This window comes from Haliaeetus albicilla, chromosome 1 (genome assembly GCF_947461875.1).
Source record: "Haliaeetus albicilla chromosome 1, bHalAlb1.1, whole genome shotgun sequence".
Taxonomy (NCBI): Eukaryota; Metazoa; Chordata; class Aves; order Accipitriformes; family Accipitridae; genus Haliaeetus; species Haliaeetus albicilla.
In genome coordinates, this window is record NC_091483.1 from 85,364,506 (window position 1) to 85,390,816 (window position 26,311).

Below are 26,311 nucleotides of genomic sequence, written 5' to 3' on the forward strand. Positions count from 1 at the left end.
GCCCATAGGAACCCAATGCCGCTGGGGAGCATGCTTGCTCTCCCCTGGCCGGGCTGTGCTGGGTCTGGTGCGGTGACTGCCAGCACACGGCTCTGCCTCCTGAGCTGGCACAGGGCTGTTTATTTGCACATGGTGTTGCAGGCTCAGGAGTCATATTTACAGTCTTGTGTTAAAGAGGAGGAACCTGGACCCGTAACCAAGGGACAGGGAGGGCAGGGGCTGCCTGCAGGTGGGAGCTGCCATCAGTGGGTTCCTGTCTACGTGGGAGAGTAGGATCAGCTCCTTAGGCTGGGGCTAAAGAAGGGACAAGGGGAGATGGCACCTCGTGCCACAAACACAAAGTCTGGGAGCAGCTGGGCTACGCTGGTGCCTAGGCTCCCTCCGCACGCTGAGTGGAAGAGCAGGGCGGTGGAATCATCCATCTCTCGCTGAGCCCAGCTCTTCACAGCGGGTTTGCCGAGGAGGCCGCCAGCCGCTTCCCAATGTAGATCCTGGATTGGAGAGAGCAACTGTAAAGCACCCGCACAGGGACAGCCTGCCGGGCCTCAGCAAGCCAGTAGTGAGGGGAGAGGGCAGCAGCCATGGAGAAAACTGTGGCTACTGGGAGAAGTGGTGCAGAACAGCACCAAGGATGACCACTCCAAATCCAGGAGTGTTCCCCCCAGCTTGCCATGGGGCCAGCCACCTGGGTCAGGGCAGCCAGAGGCCCCCTGGACAGCCCCTGACTGCACAGACACCCAGCAGTGCAGGGCTCACCCTGCCTGCACCCAAGGGGTCTGTTCTGGCCAAGGGTACTCAAAAGCACAGGTCAGGCCCATCGTAAACTCACCCCAGTCCCAGGGTCAGCACGTGGCTGAGCAGCAGTGAGGGGATGAAGAGCAGCAGCAGCTCTGAACTGAAAAGTCTCTTCTTTCTCCCCACAGCACCTCCCTGCAGGCTCCACAGCACCGGCTGCGGGGAGCACACAAAGGCAAACTCCCTGGGAAAAGGGCACGGTTAAAGGGGCACGAGGGCAGAGCACAGCAGTAGGGCATAGGGACAGCAGGACAGGCTACCAAGGCAGACAGCAAGGGCAGGGGACGAGGGTCTTACTTTGGAGACAGATGTTGAGGGTGGTGGGCACAGGCCCAGCTGAGGGATGCTGGCAGGCGTTGCTCCCTCCGCTCGGCTTCCTCCGCCACATCCCGCTAGAAGGAGAGGTAAGGCAGGTAAGACCAGGGGCATGGCTGACGCAGCCCACAGGGCACAGCACGGCACAGCACGGGGGGCCAGCAACCTTACCTGCCGGGGGTTGGGGCAGCCTGGCTGGGGCTGGCTGCGGGGAGGGAGCAGCTCACTCTCCCCAGGCTGCTCGCTCACCTGGCCGGCTCCATCATCTTCCCGGGCTGGGGAGCCCAGCGCAAGCAGGGCACTGCAAACATAACCCCCCTCAGTCACCAAGCCTGCCCCACCCCCCAGCCCCCCGACACCCACCCTGGCCAGGCAGGACTCCAGGTGCCAGGGCTCCTCCTCGGGACTCACCCGTCACCGCTCTCTGTCTCCAGCTGGGCCTCCAGCAGCATCCGCTCCACGTCGGCGTGGCAGGAGAAGAACCGCGAGGGCGCAGGCTCGGGCTCCAGGCACCCTTGGCCACACCGCAGCTCCACCCAGGAGCCTGGGGGGGCTGTCAGCCCAGCACCCGCCTGGCCCCCGCGCTGCCCCCGGCCCACCCCATCCCATCTGGGAGCCCTCCCCAGTGCATCCTGCACCACTGCCCAGGCACCACAGGAGCAGCAAGTGCAGTCTCTGACCCGGGACGTCCTGCGCACCCCTATCTGCCCAGGGCTGCTCCTCGGCGTGCCCTCCTCCCCCGGGACCCCCCGTCTGCCTCTGCCCCAGCCGCCGTGGTGCATGTCAGCCGGCCTGTCCAAGACCCCCGTTGATCCACACCCACCCAGTGCACACCGGCCCACCCAGGACGCCTGCTCTGGCTCCCCACTGACTTGCCCCCTCTCCCCGGTGCACATCTGCCCTCCCCTCCCGGGACCCCTGTTGACCTAGACCTCCTCACCTGCATGTCAGCCGCCCCCGGGGTCCCGCTGACCCAGTCCCCCCCCCCGGTGCACGCCGGCCCCCCCGGGACCCCGTTGACCCAGCCCTCCCTCGGTGCACGCCGGCCCCCCCGGGACCCCGCTGACCCAGACCCCCCCCGTTCAGGCCGGCCCACCCGGGACCCCGCTGACCCAGACCCCCCCGGTGCACGCCGGCCCCCCGGGACCCCAGGCACCCCACGGACCGTCGTCGCCGGCGCACGCCATGGCCCCGCGGGTGCAGCCGCGCTCAGCCCCCGCCGCTCTGCCAGTCACGTGACGCCCGCGAGCCCCCATGTAAATAAAACCACCGGCACCGGGAGCCCGTGTCTTAAAAGGGCACCGGCTCCGTCCTCGGGGTCCCGCGCGGTCCGCACCCGGGCGGCAGCGCCGGCGGAGGCCGGACCCCCGCAGGGTTCGCCGCCAGCGCCGCCCCGAGGGCGCGGCCGCCGGCCGGGTCTCGCCCGGCAGCCGAGGCGCCGGCCCCGCCGCGTTGCCCCTTTAAGCGGCGCCTACGTGCGGTGAGCGAGCAGGCGGCGGCCGCGGCGCGTGCGGACCCGCACGGAGCCGGGCTGGCCCCGCCCCCCACCCGGTGCCCCGCCCCCCCGCCCCGGTGGCCCGGCCCCGCCCCTCCCCCGGCGCCCGCAGAGCCGAGCCGCGCCAGACGCTGCCGCCGTTTATTTCCGCCGCCAGGGGGCGCCCCGGCCCGGCCGCGCAGGGCACGGGCGCTTCCGGGCCCGCCCCGCCGCGCCCGCTCAGGGGCTGCCGCCGGCCCGCGCCGCGCCGTGCTTCTCGGCGAACCTCCTGCGGGAGAAAGCGCCGTCAGGCCGGGCCGGGGGCTGGCCCCGGGGCTCTGCCGAAGGAGGACGCTGCCTGGGACCGCCCCTCCCAGAAACCCGACCGGGAAGCTCCGCCTGAGCGTCGCTCGGAGAGGGGAGGGGGTGGGCAGGGAGGAGAGAACCCCGAAGGGCCGGGACCGGGGCCGGAGGGGCGAGGGGGCCGGGCCGGGCAGCTGAGGTGACCCTCACTCCCCCCCGCTGCTCCCGAGGTGCGCAGCTGGAGGCTCTCCCTGCACCAGCAACTGAGCCCCCCACACCCCGCGCTCGCTCACATTGGACCCCCGCCTTCATTTCCAGCTCGCCTAGAGGCTAAGGAAACCTAGGTTCCTTAGCCTAAGGTTCAACTCCGGTGAACCCGGCAGGCAGCGGACGCTGGTCCGGGAAAGCCGTAAGGCTAACTAAAGTCACTGCTGGGGACAAGTCCAACAGAGCACGAACCAAGTGTGGGCCGAGTCGGACCGAGCCGCAGGAGCCTGCTGGGGACTGCCAGCAGCAGCTCTGGGCCCCAAAGGGGTCACTGCCCAGCTTTCAGGATGGACGTTTCCTTGGCAAGGTTTCCCAACATGACAGTTCTCTTGAACCACCCTGCCAGCAGAGCCCGGCCATTCAACATCCAACAACTCTAGGCATGTTACCAGCCTGCGTCCAGAACACTCCACCTGGGTAAGCTAAAAAGCACACGCGGGAGCAGAGCGGGCTGCTGGTACGAAGCTGTAACAGTCCCCGAGCGCGGGACCACAGAAGCTAAGCCTTACACCTCAGTTTGGACGAGATACGTGCACACTCCAGGTCACAGAGGCAGGAAAAGGCACCAGACCAAAGACAGACAACAGAGAGGTGACACTGCAAGACCACCAGACTCTGTGACCACCACCATGAACTGACAAACGCCTGGCTTCCACCACGTCCTGCATGCGCTGCCATTAAACGCCAGCTAGCTGGGGAATGAACCGTGCTGAAAAACCAAAATCCTCCCCTGAGAACAGGCACACCTCACTGAATCACTGGCACTTTCAGCAGCCTGGGCAGAGGGTCACATGAAAGCACAACATTCAGCAAGCCTTGAGCTGCGAAACCTTTTTGGAACTTGAAATGGCTGAGTGACAGGGGTTGCTGCCTTCACTCAGAACTTGAGACGGACACGTACCTGCTCTCAAGTCTAGGACAGTAAGGAAGGCCCTTCTTTGGAGTAAAGAAAGATGAGGAGCACAATCGCCTTTCCAACTCCTGATGGGATCCCTTCCTCTCACAGAAGTATAGAGATTACTACTCTACAGCCAGAAGTCAGAAGAGCCTCAGAAAAGGGACATAAAAGATCAGCACGCAGAAGAGCAACAAAGGCAGGTGGGGTATCCACAGGAAAGGATTTCCACCCTCTTTTCTTTGCTGTTGAACAGATCATGCCCAGTGGATCCAGCAAGAGCCCTCAGCCATCTCTGTGCTCACATTAAAAGGTCTGGGGGACAGCTCCAAAGACAGTCTAACATTCTCTATGCCATAGGACTACTCTGAGATGTAATTCCTCTAAACTGAAGTGATCTTTCAGAAAAAGACATGTTTAAATTAAATTCTTGGTGATTAAGAGCTACCTGGACTCACCTTGGGCTAGCCCTTTAGAAATGGGCACTTAGAATTTGCCTAGCTTCAACTTCCAACCACAGCCACCTCCTACTTTCAACAGTAGGGAGAAGCTGCTGCGGTGTCAAAAAGCCACAGGATCTCAAAGGTTTAACTGATCCCTGAGCCTCCATGATCTTCCCCTGACTCTCCCAGAGTGCTCTGGAGCAAAGCTCAGTGCAACGCCCGAGTGTGACACCAGATGGGTTCTCCCCTTCACAGCAAGACCCTACAGAGTGGAGACTGATCTTGCAGCAAGCACGCCTCTTGTCACTCTGGACTGAGCCAAATGCTCCATTATCTCTAGCAGCTTCTACAGCACCTAAGGAGTCAGCCAGGCTCACCGGGAAACATCCAGGCACTAAGAAGCCATCACTTCTGCTGGAAGCTTATTCCACCAATTAATCCTCTTCCTTTTCAGAAACAATACCCCATTACCTAGGTAAAGTGTGTATGCCTACAACTTCTAACCACTAGTTAGTATTCTGCTTTTATCTGCCAGACTAAACAGCCTTTCAGACTTGGCTTCCCCTCCAAACTCATTCTGAATTTTCTGTATCTTTTCTAAAAAAAGACCCAGACACCAGAATTGGACACTTTTTCCAATATTTGCCTCATCAAAACCATGCAAAGAGGTCAAACTCGCTCCCTGTTCTCTGTAATCCTCCACTTACACCAAAGAAGATTAATTGCACTGTCCCTGTCGCCAAACAGCAAACTTCTTTCTAAAATGAGTGTTCCACAGCATCAATACTAATTTCAGAGAAATCTGTAGTTCTGCAATGACTTCTATCAGTCAAATCTGTTACACCAAAGAACCAAATTTTTTTTTTTTTTGCTAAGTCCCATTCCTCAGCAACTGTGTTTCTGGCAAACAGCTTCTATCCCACCTAGTCCCCAAAACCAGAGCCCCAATGGCAATTCAGGAGACAAAGCACTTCCCAGGGATGAGAAGGGGCTGCATGCTTGGGACAGGCAAAGCAGACAAACATCTGCCTCCCCTCCTTCAGCCATGGTTCACTGCCTCAGCCCCGCTGTCTTGGGCCAGAGGAGAGGAACGGGAGGACACAAGGCAAAGCAAGGGCTGACCCTTGCTTGGGGCACATCCAGGTACTGCTGGGGATGGGGGTTTGGGACTCTGACAAGGGGAGGTGTGGGTAGACTCTCACCTCCTGGCATAGTCATACAATGCTCGTTTCCGCTCCTGCAAGGACAGGTGTCGCTCCACAGGGGACTTTGCAAATTGCTTTGTAGCTGGCTGGAACAGAAAGCACATGAGCCATCAGGAGACAGTCAAAGCCAGGAGACCTCCTTAGTGGCTCTGCAAGGACCCAGCATGCCAATTCGGTCTCCAGTTTAAAATGCTCCATTCCCCTGACACCATGGCTAGTCTTGAACACAGGCCCTCATGCTCTGGCTGTGAGCCATCAGACCAGAGGAGACAACACAACCACCAGAAGTACCTTAGAAGAAGGCACAGCTGTGGAGCCCTGGATGCCAGAAGCAGCTGCAGCCTGGGAGGTAGACGGGGCAGGCAGGTCAGTACCAGCCTCCTTACTTTCAGGGAAGAAGGGTACTCTCCCCTCCAGCAAGTTGGCAATGGTGGTATCCACACAGTTGGTTTGGGCTGTAGGGACAAAGAGGATCTGTTAGAGAGGGGGCTGCTACATCAGGACACTCGCATCCTTGCTGCCATTGTGCTCCACAGTGCAGCAAGGACAAGGTTTCTGCTTTCAGGTATCACAGAAATTTGGCATGGAAGGTAACCCTCCACCCCTGCTAATACCCCAGGCTTACCCAGGTCTATCCTGATGACCTCCAGAGGCACATGAGGCAGCACCTCCTTGACTCGCTGAGCCATTGCCGTGATCCGCGCATCCTCAGGAGCAACGCCAGTCAGGCTGGAAGGTATCCTGGGCCTGGCTGCCAGGGGCTGGCTTGAGGCTGCAAGAGAAAGAACAGTGGGCACAAGATGGTGGTCTAAAGGTGCATGGCCTTTGAGTTGCAACACCTCCACTTTCTTTGGAATTAACTGGCATGATAAGAAAGCCAGACCTCCTACACACGACCATCATGTCTGCACTCAGCAGCGGTCGTCCTCTCCCTGCCAGCTAGCTACAACCCCCAGCCTAGAGCACACAGGCAGCCCCTGCTCCCCAGGGGGATATCGAACATGCCTTCTCCTCTCCTTCCACGCACAAGTAACCAAGAGCAGACTGAGGCCTCCCCGAAGGCAAAGCCTAAGTGGCAGCTCTATGGTCAGGACATTACCCAGGACACCTACCTGGGGCAAAGGGGAGAACTGATGTGTGTCTCAGCCTCTTCATGTGTTCAGTTTTATCTGCTGCAGTGAGCCGTGTGGATACCACACCCAGCTCCATGGCCAAGAGCTGCAGAAATGTAGACAAGAGTCACATGTACACGACACACAACATGTATGACCCAGGCATTCCCATCTTGCAGGGGAGTGTATCAGATGTACAGGCCTGCGTGGAGCCACAGCGAGGGGAAGAGGACTGGGAACTGATTTCTCCAGGGCCTCAGTGATGCATTTCAGTGTTGCATGGAGCACTTGAAGGACCAGGAGTAGGCAATATCATCCTGCCAAAACAGGCTGACAGGGAGATACAGGAACTATGAAGTACCCAGCACATAAGGGAAAGGTAGAGAAACAATTGCTTTATTTGATTTGTGGTATTATGAAAAGGGAGTGAAAGGTTTGAACTAGATGGGGAGAGCCTTGATAGCTGGCAGAAATGATAAATGGGGGCTAGCAAATAGGCTATGGAAAAACTGAATTATTATAAGGGGCAATAAATACGGGCCAGAGTTCCTGTCATACAAACACACCCATCCAGAAATGCCCTTTGCAACTCTGCTTGCACCCCACTCTCCTCTGTGACCATCCCAAATTGCAGCAGTCCTACACATCCCTCTCCCACATCATCCTCCTACCTCCTGAACTCGGAGCGCAAAATCCTCACTCAGTTCTTCAGCTCGTCTGGGGACAGACGGCATCCACCTGAATGGGGACAACAGCACTGGGCTGACTGCTTCAGGGGCTGCTGGAGGAGCCAGCCCCATCTGGGATCAATAGTGCAATAGTGCTATCCCCACCTCAGCTCTCCCTGCTCACCCCAAATCTCTTCCCGCAAGACGAGCGTCAAACCTCAACACTAGCTTGCAAAATTAAGGGCAAGGCATGGCTCAGAAGACAAAAATGGCTCATTGAATCTTTATTAGCACTCAAGCGTAACATGTGAAGTATCTCCTAACAAAGCTCCCAGAAAGGCCCCAAATGAGGAGACGCTGCCATTAACATGAAAGTAGAAAACAGATCAGCAAGACTCGAGCCAGATACGGCTGGGGAAAGCTACAGCGCAAGACTTTTCTTTACTGAAATACCCCGACCCCTAAATTTGACGCCAAGCCCCTTCCACTGCCTATGGACCCTTATTCCACCAAAGCTGCTCGGCCAGTCTGGGCTCACCTGGGCCCTAGACAGGTGTCTGAACCACCTCTGCAATTTACAAGGGATTGCAGGGAAGAGACAGACGCTAGAGGACTGAGCTGCCTGCAGGGAATCACCCACAGGACCTGAGCGACCCTGGGGTGAGTTACAGCAGAGCAGCTAGCTTCAAAAATATAGCCGGCAAACTTGACATAAAAGCCCTGAGAGACTCCTCTCCTTCACCAACTCAACACAGGAACCAAGAGCCCTTCCACTTCAGAAGCTGGTTGAAGCTGATCCAGAAGCTGGACCTGGCATGAACCAAATAATGCTGAACAAAGCCATGCTGAGATACCACAATGAGGGTGCGCATTAGCGCACACCAAAAGATCTCTTACTACAATGGCAAAAACGTCAGGCTCTCTGCCCACCCTAAACCCTGCCCCAAATGAAAGAGAGAGAGAGATAGTACCTTACTTGATAAACTGTGAAGGGAACAAAGAAGGTCCAGAGCAGCTCCGTAATCCAGGAGGAGTCAGCCACACTCTGGGGAAGAGAGCACAATGAGATTGCGGCCCACAAAACATGAGCTAGTCAGGTCTCCATCAGGGAAGCAGGCAGGCAGAACACAGCTAAGCCATGGCAGCGAGTAACAGATATGCGGGTAGAGAGATGTGGAGGACTGGGAAAGAAGGAATGGCAAACCCAGGGTGCAGTGAGGGCAAGCCCCAGGGCAGATTCACCTTCATTAGTCTTCAACAGGCAGAGGAAGAGAGTCAAAGTTTTCACTGCTCTGAGTCATCTTTTCCTACCAGTAGGACAGCAAGATTTTCCCTCAATATCCCCACATTCCCTACTAGATTGTGCCTTTAGAAAGGACTGAAAATGCCTTTAACACCTACTAACACTTCCTTAGAACCACAAACCAATCCTCCCTTATTCTGATGGGAACAGCCCATGTAATGTCTCAACTCCTGTAAGCTTTCTCTCTTCATTTCCAAAGAGGCCACACTGTGAAGCCTTAAGCAACTCTTCTCTTTGAAGATAAATCATTAAAGGTGAGCTGTAATTTATTACTTTCTTCCTTTTTCTAAAAATTAGTAAATAACCTTTTCCGTAAGAAGTACTGTGATGCCTGCCAGCAGAGAGCACTGGATCAGGCGCTCCGAAGTGGTGGGCTCTCCATCCTTCTCAACGGGACACAGCCCAGAGCAGCTGGATCATACTCAGAAGCCAGTCTGACTGTGAGCAGAAAGCTGAAGTAAAGACCTCCAGAGATTCCCCCCAATCTACACTTTTCAATGATTCTAAAGAATTTGCTATTGAATGGACATTGTTTCTAGGATTTTTGTAGTTGGTTACTTTTATCCTGCAGTGAGCAAACTTTCCACAAGCCGGTGAGAACACCATCTCACGATCTACAGCTCACAATGTAGCTGCCTTGGCTTCTTTTATACCTGACTTCATCCTTGACCAAAGCAGCGTGGCTCCAAGACAGGCCTCGTGCCTAATTTACTCCGTGGCCTGGAAAGAGGTGCTATAAATGAGAAAAGCCCAGAAACCACAGCCACCAAGGGTAATATAAAGAAGCCTCATCTCCTGGATAAACAAATCTAAGAAACCTAAAATCAAAGGCCTTATAGTGATGCCAATAGCCAGACTTCAGTTATGCTGCCTCGTGCCACAGAACAACAGCCTCCTTCAAAATTCCAACCGAGTGGAGCTGGAGAAAATTCTTTCTTAAACCCCAATTTGGTGGTTTGCTCAGCCCACTGTTTGATATATATCACACAGGTGTCTAAGAAAGCTTTCTGTAAGGCACTGACCGAACCATTCACAGTCCTCGGAAGTTTATGATGGTTTAAAATTATGTAAGAAATCCACCAGGATTTACTTAGCCAATGTGCATGCAGGGCAAAAAGTCCTGTTCAACCTCTGAAGGTAAAAATCTGAGCCAAGAAGTGACTATAACCAGTATCTTCAAACAGATCTGCGGTTACGTGCATGCTGTTCTCCCTAACATTCATGAAAGAAAGGATACACAGACAAATATTCAACTTGTCACGTCTCACAGAATTTCTTGGAGGAGCCAAAACCATAAAAAGATAAACAGAACAGGACAGCCCTCCCACTTCTCTTGAGTAGTAGTCATTAAAAAATTTAAAGTATCCTCACTGTTAGAAAACTGCATCTTAATCCAAAACTGAACTTGTGCAGTACCAACATTTAGTCTCAGTACCTACAAAGACTGCTGCTGTGTGCTTTGTCAGAATAAAAAGTGAGAATTCTCCACTCTTAAGCTTCTTCTTCAACATGCAAGCAGCTGTCCACAACAATCTGTCTTTTCTCTAACAAGCTGATTTAAGCTGAGTGCCTTTAAGTGTTGTTCTCTGGATTCTGCATCATGCTTATGGCCTCCTTGAACTCTACTACTGCCCCACTTTCTTGGCAGCAGGGTTACCAAAGCTTTGCATAATATTTTAACAGTTTTCATCACCGCACACATCCAGCTAACAGTGTTCCTCACCCTGCCAGATATTCCTCTTGTTATGCACCCACAGACCACATTAGACTTACAAGTAACAGCCGTTCACGGGCAGCTATCAGTAGTTCACTGGATCACAGTCAATAATCTAGGTTCTTCATTATGTACTAACCTGAACTTTACCAGCAGAGACCTCAATATTGTTACCTGCAGCGCTGATAAAAGCACTAAATAGCAAAGAACTAATCCTTAACAGAATCTCACTTTAAAAATACCTGCACGCTGATGTTTTAGTATGGACAGCAATATTTTGTGACCTGCTGGTAAGTGGCTTTAAATCTATCCACTGTGCCCTGCTACCTTAAAAAGACGGACAATAGAGAATCAACTAAAATGTCAGACAAATAAAAGATGTGTCTTTTAATCACGTAGATCCATAAATCATTATCAAGAAATAAGAAATTCAATAAAATCTCACTCTGTAAATAAGCCGAGAAGAGTTTTATTCCAACCTATTTAGCAGCGCTAGTATTACCATCATGAACTTTGCCTCTTTTCTGAAGCTAATGTTGCATCACGTTACATATCTGCATTTGGGAAACATGAGTTCAAGAACCTACTCCAGAGAACCTTGCATAACCTTTGGCATGTCAACCAGTCTCCACGGTGGCTGGAGCTATTCTTTCAAAGCACATTAAAAGAAGGAAGCTCACAAAGAGGAGATGAGACAGAGTGATGCTATGAAGCCAGATGGCACACTGTTAGACAGCTGAGCCACTAAAACTTTTACCAAAATTGCCAGTGTAACTAAAAGAGTATTGACTTAGTGGAAGTTCCCTGGGAAAGGCACTCGTAAAACAGCATTAGCACTGAGAAGCTAGTCCTTGGGGTGACAGGACACAAGGCCAGGCTGCACTACCCACAGGCTTCAAAGCAGAAGCAGAATTAACGACATCGCCAAGACCCTCACACAGTGCACGCCTCCACAACTCCTCCTTGCCCTACGTCCCTGACTCACCACAGTGATCAAAGGCCTCTGAACTTGTAGGGCAACTGGCTGTACCACATCCAAGATTGAGAACGGCCAAGAGCTGAAAAGGAAGAATTCAGCAGTGAATTACCCCAGAGCTAAAACAAAACGACGACAGCCCCGCCGCAGGAATACCCATTCCTAGTACCTGAAGCGGAGCAAGCCGGCCCGGCCATTGGTGGCAGCCTCCTCTGGGAACAGCAGCAGTGGTGGGTTTCCCCTGTGGGACGAATACACCTTCAGGGAATCCACCAGCTCTGCTCGGCTTCCTGTTACTCCCAGCTCCATGAATCCCCGTGACCAGCAGATGAAGCCAGGGGCACCGTTCAACGCAGGCTGCAAGGGCAAACAAGAGTAAGGAAGAAATGCCGTCCTCCCCTCCCCTCAAGGCCTACTTTCCCAGATGACAGTGGGAGACAAAGTTCCTGCTTATTAGCAAAAATGCCTCTGGGGGCTGAGAGAACAACCTCCAGCCTAAAAGCACTAGTAGCAGAGAACATGTTACTGCTAGGTTTCAGTAACTGCTCTGGCCCCAGTTCCTTAGAAATTTGATTCCTAATCTTCAGTGCAGACTGTATCCTGTCTGCCAGAGAAATGAACTCCCTCCATGCCCTGGGCAACAACCGTGTTTCCCCATGTTCTCTCTAGTAGTTCCTGACATGCTTAGCAAAGGACACACTACTTCCAAGAGTTACTTTTCTCCAGGTACAGAGCAAATCTACTGCTGTTCAGGACCAACCAACTCACTCCCAGGCACATTCAGAGCCTGTTGATTCAGGAACTGCACACATCAGGAATTTCACAAGAGTACAGGGAAAGTTACACAACCACCAGCCCAGCAGAATAACCCGAGCACCACTGCCCCACCATGCAGCTCCCCTCAGCACTCCTCTGCAGTGCAGCCGGCTGTCCACACACACAGAAGTGGCACCCAATGCTGTGGGAAAACACCACAACCGACCCTGCTTCTGACACAGCCTATGTGAAAGGCCAGAAAAAGATAGAGATGCTAGGATTTGCCCACTCTCTTTCAATAAAATCAATACCCACTGCAACATTTTCTGTTCCTCCTTGCCCTGTTTCTTTTTTTCAGGCAGAGCCTAACAGCATGGCACTGAACCACAGAAAAAATCTCAAGGCTTGTGCAATCCTGGGTTAATAAATAAGAACTGAAGACGACCATGGCAACACCTAAATTCTGAAAGAGGTCTCTGTGCACTTCTGTTGGAGAGAGGTGCTTCCAGACCTGCCATGCTCAGCTCCAAGTTACTCACCGTATTACACGAGGTCAGAAGATTGATGACGTTGTGATCGAATTGTGTCACGTGGTTGGCAATATACACCCTCACATTGACATCACGAAACTGGGGATCACTTTGCCGCACAAATAAGCCCAGCACTGAGCACATCACACGTACAATAAACCTGGGAGGGGGGAAAGTGGTTTCCTCAAGTCCTGCAGTCTGAGCCACTGCTGGCTTACACACCCAATAAACAGAACAGAGACCTGGGAGTTCACATAACTTCAGGAAGGACACTGGTACAAAATGGAAATGATGTGACAGATGTCTGGGACAGGAATTGTTGGAGGGCTGCAGTTAGGGCTGAAGGCTGCCTGCAGAGCTGTAGCTGCAGCATGAAATATGGGGCAGCAAGCCACCACAGAAAGTCTTAGCAGGATACTCAGCTGATCCAAGTGTTCCAGATCAGTCCTTGAGCACTCAAGAGGCAACTGCCAGCTTTAGCCTTGGCAGAGAAGGACACCTTCATGGGTCCTGGGGATGAAGAGTCCCAAAAGCACAGCTCCCTGTAAACCTCTGCATGAGCCAAGCTCCTCCATGGCTAAGGACCCCAAACGGGCAAGGCAGCCCTCCTGCTCCACGTTGCCCCACAGCACTGTCTGCACACCCCATCCCCACCCTGGGCAACAAGAGTAGCTCCACGCCATGGGGAGAGCCAGGCCCACGCACCGTCGCAGCACGCTGTCAGGCAGAGCGCAGCTGACCAGAAAGACGTGTACGCCGATGAAGACGCGCAGGACGAGCAGGCAGAGCCCCACGGGTGCGTAGAGCAGCAAGGCCAGAAGCAGGAACCCATCGGTCGGAAACCTGTAGGGCCAAAGAGCAGCACAGATAGCCTGCGCATGGCTGGGATGCCTACGGGATAGACAGAACCCCAGCTGCCCGCCCGGGCCCTCCCCAGGTATCACCCTGTTTTCCCCCGTTCTGCATAACCTCCCGGGCCTCCCCAGCGAGATACCCAGCCCATCCCGGGCGTCCCGGTCACGCCCTGGACCCTCACCGGTCCCCCCACGGGACACCTCGACCCTTCCCACGGAGCTCCCGTGGAATACCCCCTCTCCCAGCGGACCCCCGGGGCCTCCTCCCGGGGACACCCCGACTTCCTGCGCGGGCCTCCCCCGGGAGCCCGCGGCCCACTCCCACGAAACACGGGAGAGGCCCACGCGCGCCCCCCAGGCCGTCGCGGCTCTCACCGGTGCGAGTCGAAGAGCCGCTCGGGGCCCGGGGCCGCAGGAGGCTCCATCCCCGCCGCAGCCGGTACCTCAGCGGCACCCGACACCCGCCGCCATCTTCCCCCGCGGCCGCCCGCCTGGCTCGCGCGGGGCAGCCTGGGAGGCACGGCGCCTTCCCGGCGTGCACCGCGCCGCCCCCCGTCCCCCACCCCTTCTCTCTCCCTCTCGCCACGGGCCCTCGACGGCCGGCGACGCGGAGAGGGCGGTTGACGGGTCCGGCGGGCCCGGTGAGCTGCTCCCGCCGCAAAGCCTCCCTGCCCTCCCCCGCCGGCGGCCGCGCTAGGACCGTCGGCGCGGCTGGCGGCGGGACTACAGCTCCCAGCGTGCCCCGCGGCGGACTACAGTTCCGGCAGACTTCCGCCTTAGGACTACGACTCCCAGCGTGCCCCGCGGCGGGGCCGCGCCTCCCGGCGGGCCTGGCGGGGCGGGACTTCAGCTCCCAGCGTGCCCTGCGGGCGGGCACCGGAGCAGCATGGCGGCGCTGGCGCGGTGGTCGCGCGTCCCGCTGCGGCCGGGCGCGGTGCGGTGGTGCCGGGCGCTGTGTGGGGCCACCGAGGCCCGTCCTCCGCCCCCGCCGCCTCCTCCCTGTCCCCCTCCTCCTCCTTCCACCGGGGGCCGGGCGCTGGCGGCGGCGCTGGGGGCCGGGGCGGCGGCGCTGGTGCTGCTGTGGGCCCGGGAGGGCGAGGGCCGCCGGCCCGCGCTGCCCGCGCTGCGCGCCGCCGTGCCCGCCCCGCCGCCGCCCGCCTCGCCCCGCGCCGCCTTCAATTTCATCGCCGACGTGGTGGAGAAGACGGCGCCCGCGCTGGTCTACGTGGAGATCGTGGGCAGGTACCGGCACCGGGCGGCCGCCCCCGGCCCGGTCCGCGGCCCCCTGCGGAACTGGCGTCCCCGCTACCTGACGGGGAGCTTTCCCTCTTGACCCTGTCCCGATCCCCTCCCGCTCTGTCCTTCCGAGAAGGGTCTGGTCCCGTCCTCCCCACACCCCCCAGGGAGGGATCCCCCGACCCTCCCTGCTCCCTCGGCTGCACAGCCCCCCCCCACCCCAGGCTCCCTGCACAGTGCAGCCCCCGGCCACCTCCGGGGCCTCCGCTGGCCTCTCCCGCGGCCACCCCGTCTTGCATCCCAGGCAGCCTGAACCGGGCACGGCACCCGGGTGGGGTCCCACAAGTGCCATGGGAGGGACGAATCCGTCCCCTTGCCCCGCTGCCCGCACACACAGCTGACACAGGGACACGCTGTTGCCGCACTGGCACCTTCTTGTCCTCCAGGGCTGTTGGCGAAGCTGCCTTCTAGGCAGCGGCCCCAGGCTGTCCTGTGGCATGGGGTTACTCTGTCCCAGGAGCACGACTTTGCATTTACCTTTGAACTCCATAATGTTCCTGCCATCCTGTGTCTCCAGCCTGTTAAGGCACCTCTGAATAGTAGCTCTGCCCTTCGGCTTGTTGACCGCTCCCTCCAGTGTGGTGTCACCTGCAGGCTTGCTGAACGTGTGTAGTGTCTCATCCTCCAGTTCATGAACATGAAAGGTGTTAAATGGCATTGGCCCTTCTCTCGGTTCCTGAGGCATGGTGTTAGCTGACCACCAGCTGGACTTGGGCCCTAGTGGTCCAGCCAATTTTCCGTTCACCTGGTCTGATTATCAGCCCACGTCACCTATGTGGCTAGAAGGGTACCACAGCAGACCATGCTGAAAGCCTGCTTAGGGTAGACAATATCTACTACTCACCCCTTATCTGCACAGTCACTCATCTGACCGCAAAAGCCAGCCAGGTTGGTCAGCCATGATTTGGCATTGGTAAGTCTGTGCTGGCTGCTCTCAGTCCCCTTCTTGTATGCTGTGTGCCAGGAAGTGGTTTCTGGGAGCATTTGCTCTGTAACTTTCCCAGAGACGAGGGCGAAGTTGACTGACCTGCAATGTTCAGGACCCTCTTGCTTGGCAATTTTGCAGGCTGGTGTAACATTTGCCTTTTTCCAGCCATCAGGAGCCCCCGTTTACCACTGTGACGTTTGAGCCCTCACAGGGACATCAGCCACCCCCCTTGTGTGTATCCTGTCTGGTGCCATGGACTCATGTGTGTCCAGCTGGCTTCAGCGATCCTTCCCTTGATCTTCTTCTGTGTAATGCTGCATTCTGACAGACTGCCTCAGGGCACAGGGACTTGGGAGGCCCAAGGAACAAGGCAAAAAGGCACACATCACCTCAGCCTTTTCTGTGTCCTGTGTCACTAGTTCCCTTCCCCCACTCAGCACCAGGCCTTCCCGCAGAGGTCAGGGTGATTGACATCCCCCATGGGGACCAGGGCCTGCAGTCATAAGTCTTCCCTAGCTGTCTAAAGAAGATGTACCCATCACCTCCCAAGTCGTTATTACCTGCTCTGAGGCAAGGCTCTGTGTGTTCAGGCTACTTCTTTGTGCAGATCACAACGTCTTCTACTTAGCTCCTTGCTGCTCTTTCCCAAAGAGCCTGTGCCATTTATTGCAGCTCTCCACTCATGTAAACTTCCCACCATGCCTCTGTAGTCCCAGTGGGATCGCACCTTTGCAGTTGTGCACAGACTCCTGATTCCTGCTTGTTCCCCTGTTGCGTGTGTGTTTGTCCAGACTCTTGAAATGGGGACCTTTCATGGGGAAGTGAAGGAGCCTCCCCTAGCATGCTGTTTCCCAGACATCCTCACTGTCCCCCGCTTTTTTCCAGGCCTACCAGTCTGGGCCACCCGGTCTGCCTGGCCCCTGCCTGCCCTCCTTCCCCAGAATCCCCACCAGTCCCCTCAGGGTCACTTGCCACCGCTTCCTGACCTGTGCCCACCTTGCAGGCATCCCTTTTCAGGCCGTGATGTGCCCATCTCTAACGGCTCGGGTTTTCTGGTGTCTCCGGATGGGCTTATTGTGACCAACGCACATGTGGTGGCAAACCGGCGGCGCGTGCGGGTGAAGCTGGCCAGCGGCGAGCAGTATGACGCCGTGGTACAGGACGTGGACCAGGTTGCAGACATTGCTACCATCAAGATCAAGCCTAAGGTGCACATTGCGGTTGTGGAGACGCTCCCTTCATTCCCTCCCATCCGCTCACCATCCTCCTCTCTTCCAGCATCCGCTGCCCACCCTGCCCCTTGGGCGTTCCTCCGAGGTGCGGCAGGGAGAGTTCGTGGTGGCCATGGGCAGCCCGTTCGCCCTGCAGAACACCATCACCTCTGGCATCGTCAGCTCTGCCCAGCGGGGCAGCCGGGAGCTGGGCCTGACCGCCTCTGACATGGAGTACATCCAGACTGATGCTGCTATCGATGTAAGGGGAGCTTGCGGTGCATGGCGGGTTGGCACCTCATCCCGGCTGCCCATTTTGGGGAGGGGGGAGCTGGGGAATGGCTGTGGGTGCCGTGAGGTCAGAGGCGGCGGACACAGAGCACTGGGAGATGAAGGGATTCTGGCCGGTCACCCGGGTGCTGGCTGTGTTTCTCAGCCTGACCCTGTTTTCTGGACTCTGCCTCCCTGCCGCGGGTCCTGCTGTGTGAGGATGTTGCTTTCATGGCCTGTTTACTGCTCTCTCCTCTGTTGCAGTTTGGGAACTCTGGGGGCCCCCTCGTCAACTTGGTAAGTTCTCCTGCTTGCACGTTCACTGGCCGGGGCAGAAGTGTGCCCCCTGCCCTTCAGTCTGTGCCCCCTGGGGCTTGGTGCTGGGAGGGAGGGAGGGACAGTGCGTGCTCCAGGCTCCTTGTGAGGAGGAGCAGGGGATTGGCCCAGTGTGGGAGCCCTGTGCAGCGTCTGTTTCAGGGAGGCTGAACTGATGGGACTCTGGTGAGGCCGGCTTGGCTGGTGCTGGCAGGGCAGAGGGAGGGGCTGCGTGGGATGCAGCCCGCGTGGGACCAGTCCCCACCCAGCCTCAGCAGGGTTGGGCAGGCAGCAGAAGCAGCTGGCTGGGAAGGGATGGGCGCACAGGCGAGACTCCAGGCTTGCACAGTAGTTCCCCTCCTCTCCCCAGCGATGCAAGCTGGATAGCAGAGAGTCTTTTCCCCTGCAGGATGGCGAAGTGATTGGGGTGAACACTATGAAGGTGACATCAGGCATCTCTTTTGCCATCCCCTCAGACCGGCTGCGGAAGTTCCTGCAAAAGGAGGAGCAGCGCAAAAGTGAGTTGGGTGCCTCCCTGCTCAGGTATTGGGAGAAGGAGGAGGATGAAAGAGGGAAGCTCTGGCACAGCTGGGCTCCCTCTGAGAGAAGGGCAAGCAGAGCAGAAGAAAGAGTCTTTGGGGGTAAGAAGATGCTCCCATCTGGCATAAAACTCTCCTCTGCCATGGGAAAGCTATGCTGCTACTCCCCTGCCCACAGGGGCCTAACAAACTGCAAGGAGGATGCTGGCCTGCATCTACTGCAGATAAAGACTTTTAAAGTGTCTCAAGTAGCTTGCACTTAAGTCCTCAGGAGTAGGTGAGGATTTTTTTTTTTTTTTTTTTTTCTTTTTTCATTAGATCTCAGCATATGGGAAAAAAGGGAAAGGATGACCTGGAAACTGGAGGCTGCTTAGCCTTGTGTGTACTAATGGAAATGCAGGTGCAGGATTCAGCTGTATCATAAAGGACAAGTAGTTAATTTAGTCATGTAGAACATCGCCTCTTTTTGTTCCTTTGTGATAATTTATTTAATGCAGACTCTTGCTATCTGGTTCTCATGTTGACACCATGCAGTGATATTCTCAGTCAAAAAATGACAACTCAGACCAGGAAAACAAACTATGCAGTAGCTATAAAGCTCTAACTGGTAAAGGGAACTTAAATAAGCTGTTGGTAGGGAATCAGAATGACTCTCTCCACACGATGTCTGCCTTGGGCTTTGTGACTTGTCTGGCTCAGCCCAGCACCATTTTGAGTGTCTGTCTGTTTTCAACCTTGTCATTTGATGTCCTTCCCTTCGACAGGCTCTTGGTTTGGCAATGCAGAGACAAAGCGCCGTTACATAGGGGTAATGATGTTGACTCTTACACCAAGGTATGTGTTCTAAGGTCAGGGGCCAACAGACTGGTCTTGTTGGGGCATGATGACTGTGCGATGGGATCTTCCAAACTAAGTGAGAGTGCCTGTTTTTGGGAGGATTGTCTTCACACCTTAAGCATTCGCTCTCAAATCTCTTTGTGCTCATGTTGTGTTTAGGCTCTAGGCTGTGTCAGAGGAAAATTAGAAGCTTGCAGGTTTCTACACTTGTGGCAGAATCTGTCAGCAGATGAAGAGTCCCTGAACCTACCCCCCAGAGTGCCAGATCAGTCTATAATTGTCATTGGGAGGAGTTCGATAAAGAGCCCTTGCAACACAGCATGAATGAAAAGCCACCAGAAATATTGTGTAATTAATAGATACGCAATGTGCCAAATGAAAGTTGTGATGAAACAGTTGAGCGAGTTGTACTCTCTGGGAGGGGGGATCTACCAGGTGAATTGCTGTGATGCAGAAACAGTTCTAGAATGTGGGACTTTCAGAATAAGAAATGGCAAGTTTGCCTGCAGTAGAGTCGGCTGAGGGAGGAGGTAACCAGGTGGGAGAGCAGGCTGTGTTGGCACACATGGCGTGGCTGCCACCCAGGAGGTGGTGTGAGGCTCCTGGGTTTCAGGAGGAAGGCTGGGTGCTGCCTCTGGAGAGAAGTCATCATGGTGCTGACCGGTACAACACTGGCAAGTGGGAAGAGGATGACTTCTTGTGGGTCTGAGACTCTACACAGCCTCCTGGCTATGGCTTGGGTAGGGCATTGTGTTACCTCTGCATCTCAAGGAACGCTTTGGTCAGCAAAAAGGACTGCAGATAGACAACCTGCTTGGGTCTGATAGAGGGATCACCTGCTACCCTTGCTTCAGCTGGTCCCCAAGATATGCCTGTGACCTTGGTTGCCAACCAAGCACTCTGAGACAGGTGCCCTACAGGCGGTGGCAGCTGTGCCCTGCTGAGGGCTGGACAGCCCTGGTCAGCCCTGCACAGAGCTCTGCGAGCCCTGGGAGGCAATTGCTGCAGGAGCTATACCTGAACGCCTGCAAGCAGCCTCCTAGATGCAGCAAGTGCACGTGTTAGGAGTGGACCTGCACTCTCACCTCTGAGAGCAGTTCTCCTTTTCAAGGACAGAGCGCCTGCTCTGGTTCTTTGGCTCTTGCAGCCATCTTTCACGAGACCTTCAGCTGACTTTTGGGGCTCAGCATGCTAGTGGGGTTGGTGGTTATAGTGTGCTTGGCAGAAACACCTTTCAGGGCAGTGCTCTGCCCTTCCTAAATCTCTTGTGGCTCCTGCGTGTTGGTTGAGTTTGTGGGCTGCCTGCACCTCTGGACACCACGAGCAGTTTCTGGGGTTCCTGCCTGGGACACAAACAGAGCAGCAGATGCTCTGTGCCTCCTGAGATTCAGGGGCAGTGCAGTGGGTGGGGGAACACTGTTAGCATCGCTGGCATGCCCCATAGATGCCCACATGCCCAGTAGATGGTGCTGGTACTCAAAACCTGTGGGATGTGGGAGCCCAACCTCCTCCTCCTTCACTGGACAGGCATGCAGGACAAAGTCTGTCAGGGAAGAAGCTTGAAATGCTTAGGACGTGGCTCCTCAGAAGCGGGTCCAGCTTCAGCAGAGCCAGTGGGCAGTCTGGCAGCTGGTCCTGGGAAACCGTCTGACTGCAAAGCTTGTTTGTGCCCCGTTGCTGTGAAGATCTCCCAACAAGGGATTGCTTGCCTTAGAATTGGGTGATTGCACTGTCTGAACATGCTCATTTGAAAGGCCAGAAACTTGCCCTAGCACAGGAATAAGGAGGAGCTGCGTGTTGGGTACAAGCTCCTCGGTATCCTGGTCCTGCTGCACAGGTTGTCTGGCAGGCAAGAACTTCCTGAGACACCAAGCCTTTGCTCCGCTACCCAAAGGGAGCGGAGGTGTGCCAATGGCTTTGAGCTCAGCTGTAGTGGAGCTCATAGGTACCCTTGCCTTGGCCACAAAAAGCCAGGGGAAGAGACAGGGCCCTGGCTAGCACAGCCCTCTGCAGTCATCTTACAGCATGGAGTAAGTAGGGACTGAGCAAAGGACTTGAAAATGGCAAAGGAAAGAGGCACTGATTATTTGGAACAGGTTCCACATGAAACTGCTGCTGGGGTGTGTTGATGATCAGGGGTGTTACTAGAGGGACGTCCAAAACATGGGTTGGTTCTTCATGCAGTGTGTGATAGAATTTGCTGATGTTGTAGGGTTCAAAAGACCAACTAGAAAACTTTACAGAAGAAAAATCTTACTGGCTTTCAAATGCAAAGATGCAGTGTTACAGCTCGGGAGCTTCTTGAGCCAGGCAGCAGGAGGCCATAGGCATCTGGGGAACTATCTCATCTGCAGCTGGCATTGTAAGTGATAGGGTGCTGGGGAAGATGGACCCCTCATCTGACTGACCTGTGGACTGCGTCTGGCTGGGATGGAGTCATTTTCTTCATAGCAGCCCGCATGGTTCTGTGTGTTAGATCTGTGACCAAAACTGGTGGTAACACACAGATGTTTTAGCTGTTGCTGAACAGTGCTTACTCAGCGTCAAGGCCTGCCCTGTTCCTCAGTTGGCACCCCCAGGGAGGGGGCTGGGAGGGGACAGTTGACCTGAACTGACCATGCAGTATGACATCATGCTCAGCAATAAAACTGAGGGGAGTTTTTCCAGGGTAGCCATTGCTCAGGAATTGGCTGGACATCAGTCTGCTGGTGGGAGGTGGTCAGTGAGTGCCTTTGCATCACTTGCCTTTTTTTTTTCCTCCCTTTTTTTTTTTTCCTTTTCTTTCTTTGCCTGTTGAACTATCTTTATCGAGACCCACAAGTTTTCTTGCTTTTGCCCTTCAAATAGTTTCCCCCATCCTGCTGGAGGAGTGACCGAGCAACTGGGTGGAGACTTACCTGCCAGCCTGGGTTAACAACTGTCCTGGTTTCAGCTGGGATGTAGTTAGCTGTCTTCCTAGTAGCTGGTACAGTGCTATGTTTTGAGTTCAGTATGTGAAGAATGTTGATAACACTGATGTTTTCAGTTGTTGCTCAGTAGTGTTTAGACTACAGTCAAGGATTTTTCAGCTTCTCATGCCCAGCCAGGGCACCTGACCCAAACCGGCCAACAGTGTATTCCATACCATGTGACGTCCCATCTAGTTTAGGAACTGGGAAGTGGGGGGGGGGCAGGGATTCGCCGCTTGGGGACTGGCTGGGTGTCGGTCGGCGGGTGGTGAGCGATTGCCCTGTGCATCATTTGTACATTTCAATCCTTTTATTACTACTGTTGTCATTTTATTAGTGTTATCATTATCATTATTAGTCTCTTCTTTTCTGTTCTATTAAATCGTTCTTATCTCAACCCAGGAGTTTTACTTCTTTTCCTGATTTTCTCCCCCATCCCACTGGATGGGGGGGGGAGTGAGTGAGCGGCTGCGTGGTGCTTAGTTGCTGGCTGGGGTTAAACCACGACAACAACCCATGGCAATTAGTGCAGCCACACTTAGTGCTGTATAGCCTAAAATCATGTATTTACTACGTTAGTACAGAGATCTGCTTAAGGGCATGTATTGTTCAGCTTTAATGACTGAGGCAAAGAAGCAGACTTGACTTAGTAAACATGCAGACTGCATCAAATCGGTAGTTCTATCAGTAGTGCCCAGTGACAGGACAAGAGGCAACAGGCACAAACTGAAACACATGAGATTCCATCTGAACACAAGAAATCACTTTTTTACTGTGAGGAGGGTGGTCAAAGCCTGGCACAGGTTGCCTGGAGAGGTCGGAGAGTCTTCAACCTTGGAGATACTCAAAACCTGACTGGACACAGTCCTGGGCAACCTGCTACGACTGAACCCACTTGAGCTGGGGGGTTGGGATAGATGATCTCAAGACGTCCCTTCCAACCTCAACCATGCTGTGATCCTGTGAAATCAAGAAGGGATGGCAGCTTGCAAAGGTCTGTGAAAAGGTACAGTAGAGTTCAGCAAGGACCGTTGCAAAGTGGGGAGCCATAACTGACTGACTGACCGAACCTGATGAGGAGCAAGGAGCTGGGCAGAGAGACCGTGAGAATTTCTGGGGCTGCACTGGATCAGAGCTGATGCACAGTTTGTGAGGGAAGAATGCTGTTTACATGATGCACAGTCCCTCCACTCTGGTGAGATCCAGCTGGAGCACTGTGTCCAGTTCTGGATGCTTTCAGGAGGGGTGAGGAGCAGTTGGAGAGAGTCCAGAGAGGAGCAGTGAGAGGTACAGAACTTAAGCTAGGTTTAGAAAACCTAACCTGCGGGAAGATTGGAGGAACTGGGATCGTTTAGTCTATAGACTCTGGGGGAGAGATGTGGGTATACCTCTGCTTGACACATCTGGCAAAAAGAGGGGGCATAGCTTTTGTTATGTGTCCTACCCACCAAAGGCAGAGAAGTGAAACTGCAGCAGGGGAGGGGTACATCTGATACCAGGAAGAGTGGTCTGATGTGGGGCTGCTCAGACAGGGGATATGCATCACCAGCAGCTGTGATCTGGCTGGCAGCTGCTCTAGTAGTTTGCAGCTCTCCCTGGCGTAGTTAGGACTTTCGTCCTCTAGTTTTTGACAGAGAGATGGTGGTGTTTGGATGCCCCTGGGCTTTGCAGCTGGTTGCTTGTGCTTAGCAGTGTGCAGGGATGCAGGAGGAGAGGTTCTGCACTGTGGTCTCCAAGCCTGTGCAGCCATGGTGGGGTGGGAGCCCTGCTTTGCCTCCCAGCTCCTTATCTAATGCTGATTTTCCCTCTGCAGCATCCTGGCTGAGCTGAAGCTGCGTGACCCCAGCTTCCCCGATGTCTCCCATGGAGTGCTAATCCACAAGGTGATCATTGGCTCCCCAGCCCATCAGTAAGTGCTGCCCTGTGCCTTGGGGGGTGGCATGAGAGAGCAACTACACAGGATGAGATGTATTTAGCTCTGAGTGTTTTGCTCCAGAGCAGCAGGGCTTGGGCCCTGCAGCTGTCAGTCTGCAGCAGAAACCAACTGGTGACCCTTGCCCAGGCTTGGTGTCCAGTTGGCCAAGGTACCTGTGTGGCTGGAGGAACACCTAGTGCAGCAGCCCAAGCCTCCTGTAGTGCCTGGCTCTCCTTCCTTCTGGGAAGATGAAGCTGAGTGTCTGCTTCGCCCACTGTGCACTTCTGTCATCATTCTCCCCACAGGGCAGGGATGAAGGCAGGTGACGTTGTGCTGGAGATCAACGGGCAGGCATCGCGCCGCGCGGAGGATGTGTACGAGGCAGTACGGACACAGCAGAGCCTGGCCTTGCTGGTGCGGCGTGGCTATGACACTTTGCTGGTGAGCGTTGTCCCTGAGGTCACGGAGTAGCAGTGCTGTCGCGCAGGCCGCTGCAGGCACTGGCTGGTGGTGCTGGCCGAGAGCCGAGGACGTGGGACTGAGCCATGTCTGCGCCAGTCAGGGAGAGACTGAGAGCTTGCGAGGGACTGGAAGAGGCCAGGCAGAGGGGCCTGGCCCGGTGCTTGGGTGGACTCGTGGTGCAACTGTTCCCCTCTGTACTCAAATAAAGCACTTTTCTAGGGACCCCCCAGTGCCACATGGCCTCCTTCCCACGGCAGCAGCTGTTGCCTAGTGGAGTCTGGGCTCTGTGGGACCCTGCCCCTCCTGTCAGTCCTCACGAGTCCTTCCAGCTGGGGAGGAGCACACTGGCTGTGCCTACAGGGACCTCCTCCATGTTAGAGTAGAGGTGTCCTACCACCAACTCGGTACCCGCACAGACTGGAATCCGACTCCTCCGTCTGTAACACGTGGGCACGCGTTGAGCTGTGGCTCGTGAGGCCACCTCCTCTGCGAGTGAGAGCGGCTCTGGAGCTGCTCCGGGGCAGGCTTTGCCAGGGCGGCTCTCCCTGCCTCCCTGGTGAGCCAGCTGAGGTGGTCCTCGGCAGCGCTTGCTGCTGAGGCTGTTCCCACAAGGCCAGAGGGAGATGGCAGATGAACGTCTGGTCAAATTGTTTCCACTGGGAGCGTTGCAAATGCTCTAAGGTCTGCATCCACATCTGCACCTGAGAAGCAGCTTTCCAGGCTGTGGTGAAAGGGGTGTCGATGCTGGACTCTGAGATGGCCGGGGCAGTGTCTCCCTGGCCCTGATGGTCGGGAGAGCCAAAGGTGGGAGCCTGTGCCAGGGCTATGCGTACCTCCTTGGTGCTGCCTGTCCCTCCCCCAGCCCAGTGTCTGTCGGTGCTGGAGCACTGCTCTCCCACGCACACAGCCTGGCCCCTGGGGACAGTTGGGGCCCTCCCTGTGCTCTGCAGCTGGTGGCCAAAAGCCCAGCCGGCCCTTCTGGGAAGGAGCAGCTCCGTCTGTTCCTTGTCTTCCTGGAAGAGCCCCTGCTCCGCTCCGGCCCCTGCCAGAGGCTGCGGGAGGCAGGCAGCTCTGCAGCAAGGGCTGCTTTGAGGGGCTGTGTCCGGCCCATCTCCAGCAGGAGGAATGTGTGTATTGAGCCAGGCCCTGCCCGTGACGGGGCTTCCGAGCCCTCGCCCCTGCCTGTTATTTTTAGAAGATGAAAGAAGCATAGTTCCTTGGGGGTGCTGTGGCAAAGGGCAGCTCTGAGCCGCTGCTCCCCCCCCTGCACTCCTCCTGCCCCAGAGAACAGGCCTCCTTTCAGGCGGCCCTGGCCTCGCCAGAGGAATTTGCTCCCCTGGCAAGCCCCAGCCAGCTGCTCGCAGGGGAAATAGCTGAGACGCCGGGCGGTGTTTCTCACATAGCTGCTCCGGCTGCACTGACCGCAGTGCTTTCCATTGCCTTGAGCCAGCGCCTGCCCCAGCCCAGCCACCGGCTGCCCCTCTCCTGCTCCCTGGGCACTGGGAGGAGCGGTCTGTCCCCCAGCAATGTGGAGGTGGCTGAAGCTGCCTCTCTGTGCTGCTCTCTGCTGTAGATGGGACCAGAGCGTGTGGCTGAGGTGCAAGAGCCACGGGAGCTGGGGTGTCCCTCCCTTTGCCCTTGTGTCATGTCCTTGTTCTCTGCCCCAAGCGCTTCTGTTCCCACTGCACCAGTCGAGGTAGCCCATCTCTGCTACAAGACTGCGGTCCTTGTGGGTCACAGCCCCGTGGTGGGATTTCTGCTCAGTAACATTTGCATTGCATCTGGTGTGGAGGAACCAGCACTTCACCACATCCCTGCTGCACCAGGGCAGCCCTGTCTGTTCCCACAGGTGCAGTGCTGTGGGGCTGCTTCAGCCCAGAGCAGCTATGCTTGGCTCCTGCTGGCCCCTTCCTCTCACCCACATGGGCTTCTCCCAGAATGACCAGTACTGTCTTTCTTTAGCCCAGCACTGGCTGAGGG

General features: G+C 55.8%; 2 protein-coding genes and 1 long non-coding RNA gene across 3 annotated transcripts; 2 read left to right on the top strand and 1 right to left on the bottom strand.

The window, feature by feature from the left end:
• Positions 1 to 93: 93 nt before the first annotated feature.
• On the bottom strand, positions 94 to 14,133 carry AUP1 (AUP1 lipid droplet regulating VLDL assembly factor). The gene is made up of 15 exons (XM_069798409.1): positions 13,986 to 14,133; positions 13,462 to 13,599; positions 12,766 to 12,916; positions 11,640 to 11,827; positions 11,480 to 11,552; positions 8,449 to 8,522; positions 7,481 to 7,547; positions 6,810 to 6,915; positions 6,323 to 6,469; positions 5,989 to 6,152; positions 5,695 to 5,783; positions 1,282 to 1,411; positions 1,093 to 1,187; positions 830 to 979; positions 94 to 491 (listed from the first exon to the last, which is right to left on the bottom strand). Exons 1-15 carry the CDS (start codon positions 14,033 to 14,035, stop codon positions 443 to 445), a joined length of 1,671 nt encoding a protein of 556 aa, XP_069654510.1. The 5' UTR covers positions 14,036 to 14,133; the 3' UTR covers positions 94 to 442.
• On the top strand, positions 3,254 to 5,287 carry LOC138688059 (uncharacterized). The gene is made up of 2 exons (XR_011327112.1): positions 3,254 to 3,538; positions 3,597 to 5,287. It is a non-coding gene; the product is annotated as an uncharacterized lncRNA (long non-coding RNA).
• Positions 14,134 to 14,461: 328 nt separating the features above from the next.
• On the top strand, positions 14,462 to 24,553 carry HTRA2 (HtrA serine peptidase 2). Its single transcript, XM_069798391.1, has 8 exons — positions 14,462 to 14,852; positions 16,838 to 17,042; positions 17,113 to 17,307; positions 17,580 to 17,612; positions 18,040 to 18,148; positions 18,934 to 19,003; positions 23,768 to 23,863; positions 24,175 to 24,553. The coding sequence occupies exons 1-8, from the start codon at positions 14,497 to 14,499 to the stop codon at positions 24,338 to 24,340; spliced, it is 1,230 nt and encodes a 409-aa protein (XP_069654492.1). The 5' UTR covers positions 14,462 to 14,496; the 3' UTR covers positions 24,341 to 24,553.
• Positions 24,554 to 26,311: the final 1,758 nt, after the last annotated feature.

Excerpts from the sequence above, each read along its gene's own strand:
- AUP1 (XM_069798409.1), bottom strand. The coding sequence starts at position 14,035 with ATGGAGCCTCCTGCGGCCCCGGGCCCCGAGCGGCTCTTCGACTCGCAC. Across the intron at positions 12,917-13,461 it reads CCTGACAGCGTGCTGCGACG|GTTTATTGTACGTGTGATGT; the intron begins GTGCGTGGGCCT and ends CCCCCCTCCCAG. Across the intron at positions 1,412-5,694 it reads TTGTATGACTATGCCAGGAG|TGCCCTGCTTGCGCTGGGCT; the intron begins GTGAGAGTCTAC and ends TTATGTTTGCAG.
- HTRA2 (XM_069798391.1), top strand. The coding sequence starts at position 14,497 with ATGGCGGCGCTGGCGCGGTGGTCGCGCGTCCCGCTGCGGCCGGGCGCG. Across the intron at positions 18,149-18,933 it reads AAAGGAGGAGCAGCGCAAAA|GCTCTTGGTTTGGCAATGCA; the intron begins GTGAGTTGGGTG and ends TCCCTTCGACAG. Across the intron at positions 23,864-24,174 it reads ATTGGCTCCCCAGCCCATCA|GGCAGGGATGAAGGCAGGTG; the intron begins GTAAGTGCTGCC and ends TTCTCCCCACAG.